This window comes from Carlito syrichta, unplaced genomic scaffold (genome assembly GCF_000164805.1).
Source record: "Carlito syrichta isolate Samal-C Ts95f unplaced genomic scaffold, Tarsius_syrichta-2.0.1 Scaffold303669, whole genome shotgun sequence".
Lineage (NCBI taxonomy): Eukaryota > Metazoa > Chordata > Mammalia > Primates > Tarsiidae > Carlito > Carlito syrichta.
Window position 1 is genome coordinate 1065396 of NW_007247765.1, and position 632 is coordinate 1066027.

At 39.9% G+C, this 632-nt stretch overlaps 1 protein-coding gene across 2 annotated transcripts in view; it reads left to right on the forward strand.

Annotated features, from left to right (window-relative positions):
- Positions 1-383, forward strand: part of FAM229B (family with sequence similarity 229 member B) — a 15183-nt gene extending 14800 nt beyond the window's left edge. For both annotated transcript variants that reach the window (XR_002482016.1, XM_008058996.2), the window contains exon 4: positions 161-383. Coding sequence is in view for 1 of the 2 variants with exons in the window: in XM_008058996.2 (XP_008057187.1) it covers positions 161-278 (118 nt within the window). In the remaining variant the exon portion in view is untranslated. The remainder of the gene's footprint in view (positions 1-160) is intronic.
- The last annotated feature ends 249 nt before the right edge of the window (positions 384-632 follow it).

Below are 632 nucleotides of genomic sequence, written 5' to 3' on the forward strand. Positions count from 1 at the left end.
CCTCAGCCTCCCAAAGGCGCGGGATTACAGGCTGAGCCACCGAGCCTGGCTCCATTCTGAGATTTCAAAGTGATTTAAAACAGTTGAATATACACTCAATGCTCTGAAAAAATATTTCCTTTTTAGTATCTAACTGCATGTCATCCACTCTTTTATCCAGGCAACTCCGAAGATGCCCTGGAAGCCACTGCCTGACAATAACTGATGTTCCCATCACTGTCTATGCAACAATGCGAAAGCCACCTGCACAAAGCAGCAAGGAAATGCATCCTAAATAGCACCATTAAGTCTTTTGTAGAGGTTTGACTAGGTCAAGGGTAATGGGCCAGGATCATCTTATGATCTGGTAAACAAATAAAAGTGGTGGCACCTTTGGATGATGACAACACTTGAACTATTTTATTTTCTTTAAGTAAGAATGACAGAAATATAGTCAGTAAAACACATGCCGTGATAGGTCATCAGTTGTGTCTGATAGACAAGACAGAATAATATTTTATAATTAGAAAATACCTTAGAAGTCATCTTGCTCCCAGTAGATCATTAATCTCAATAATTCAAGGTGAAGCTTGATCTTCTTGGTTATCAACCGGGTGGGCTTACCCTAAATAGAGCTTTGTGTGTTTTAGACT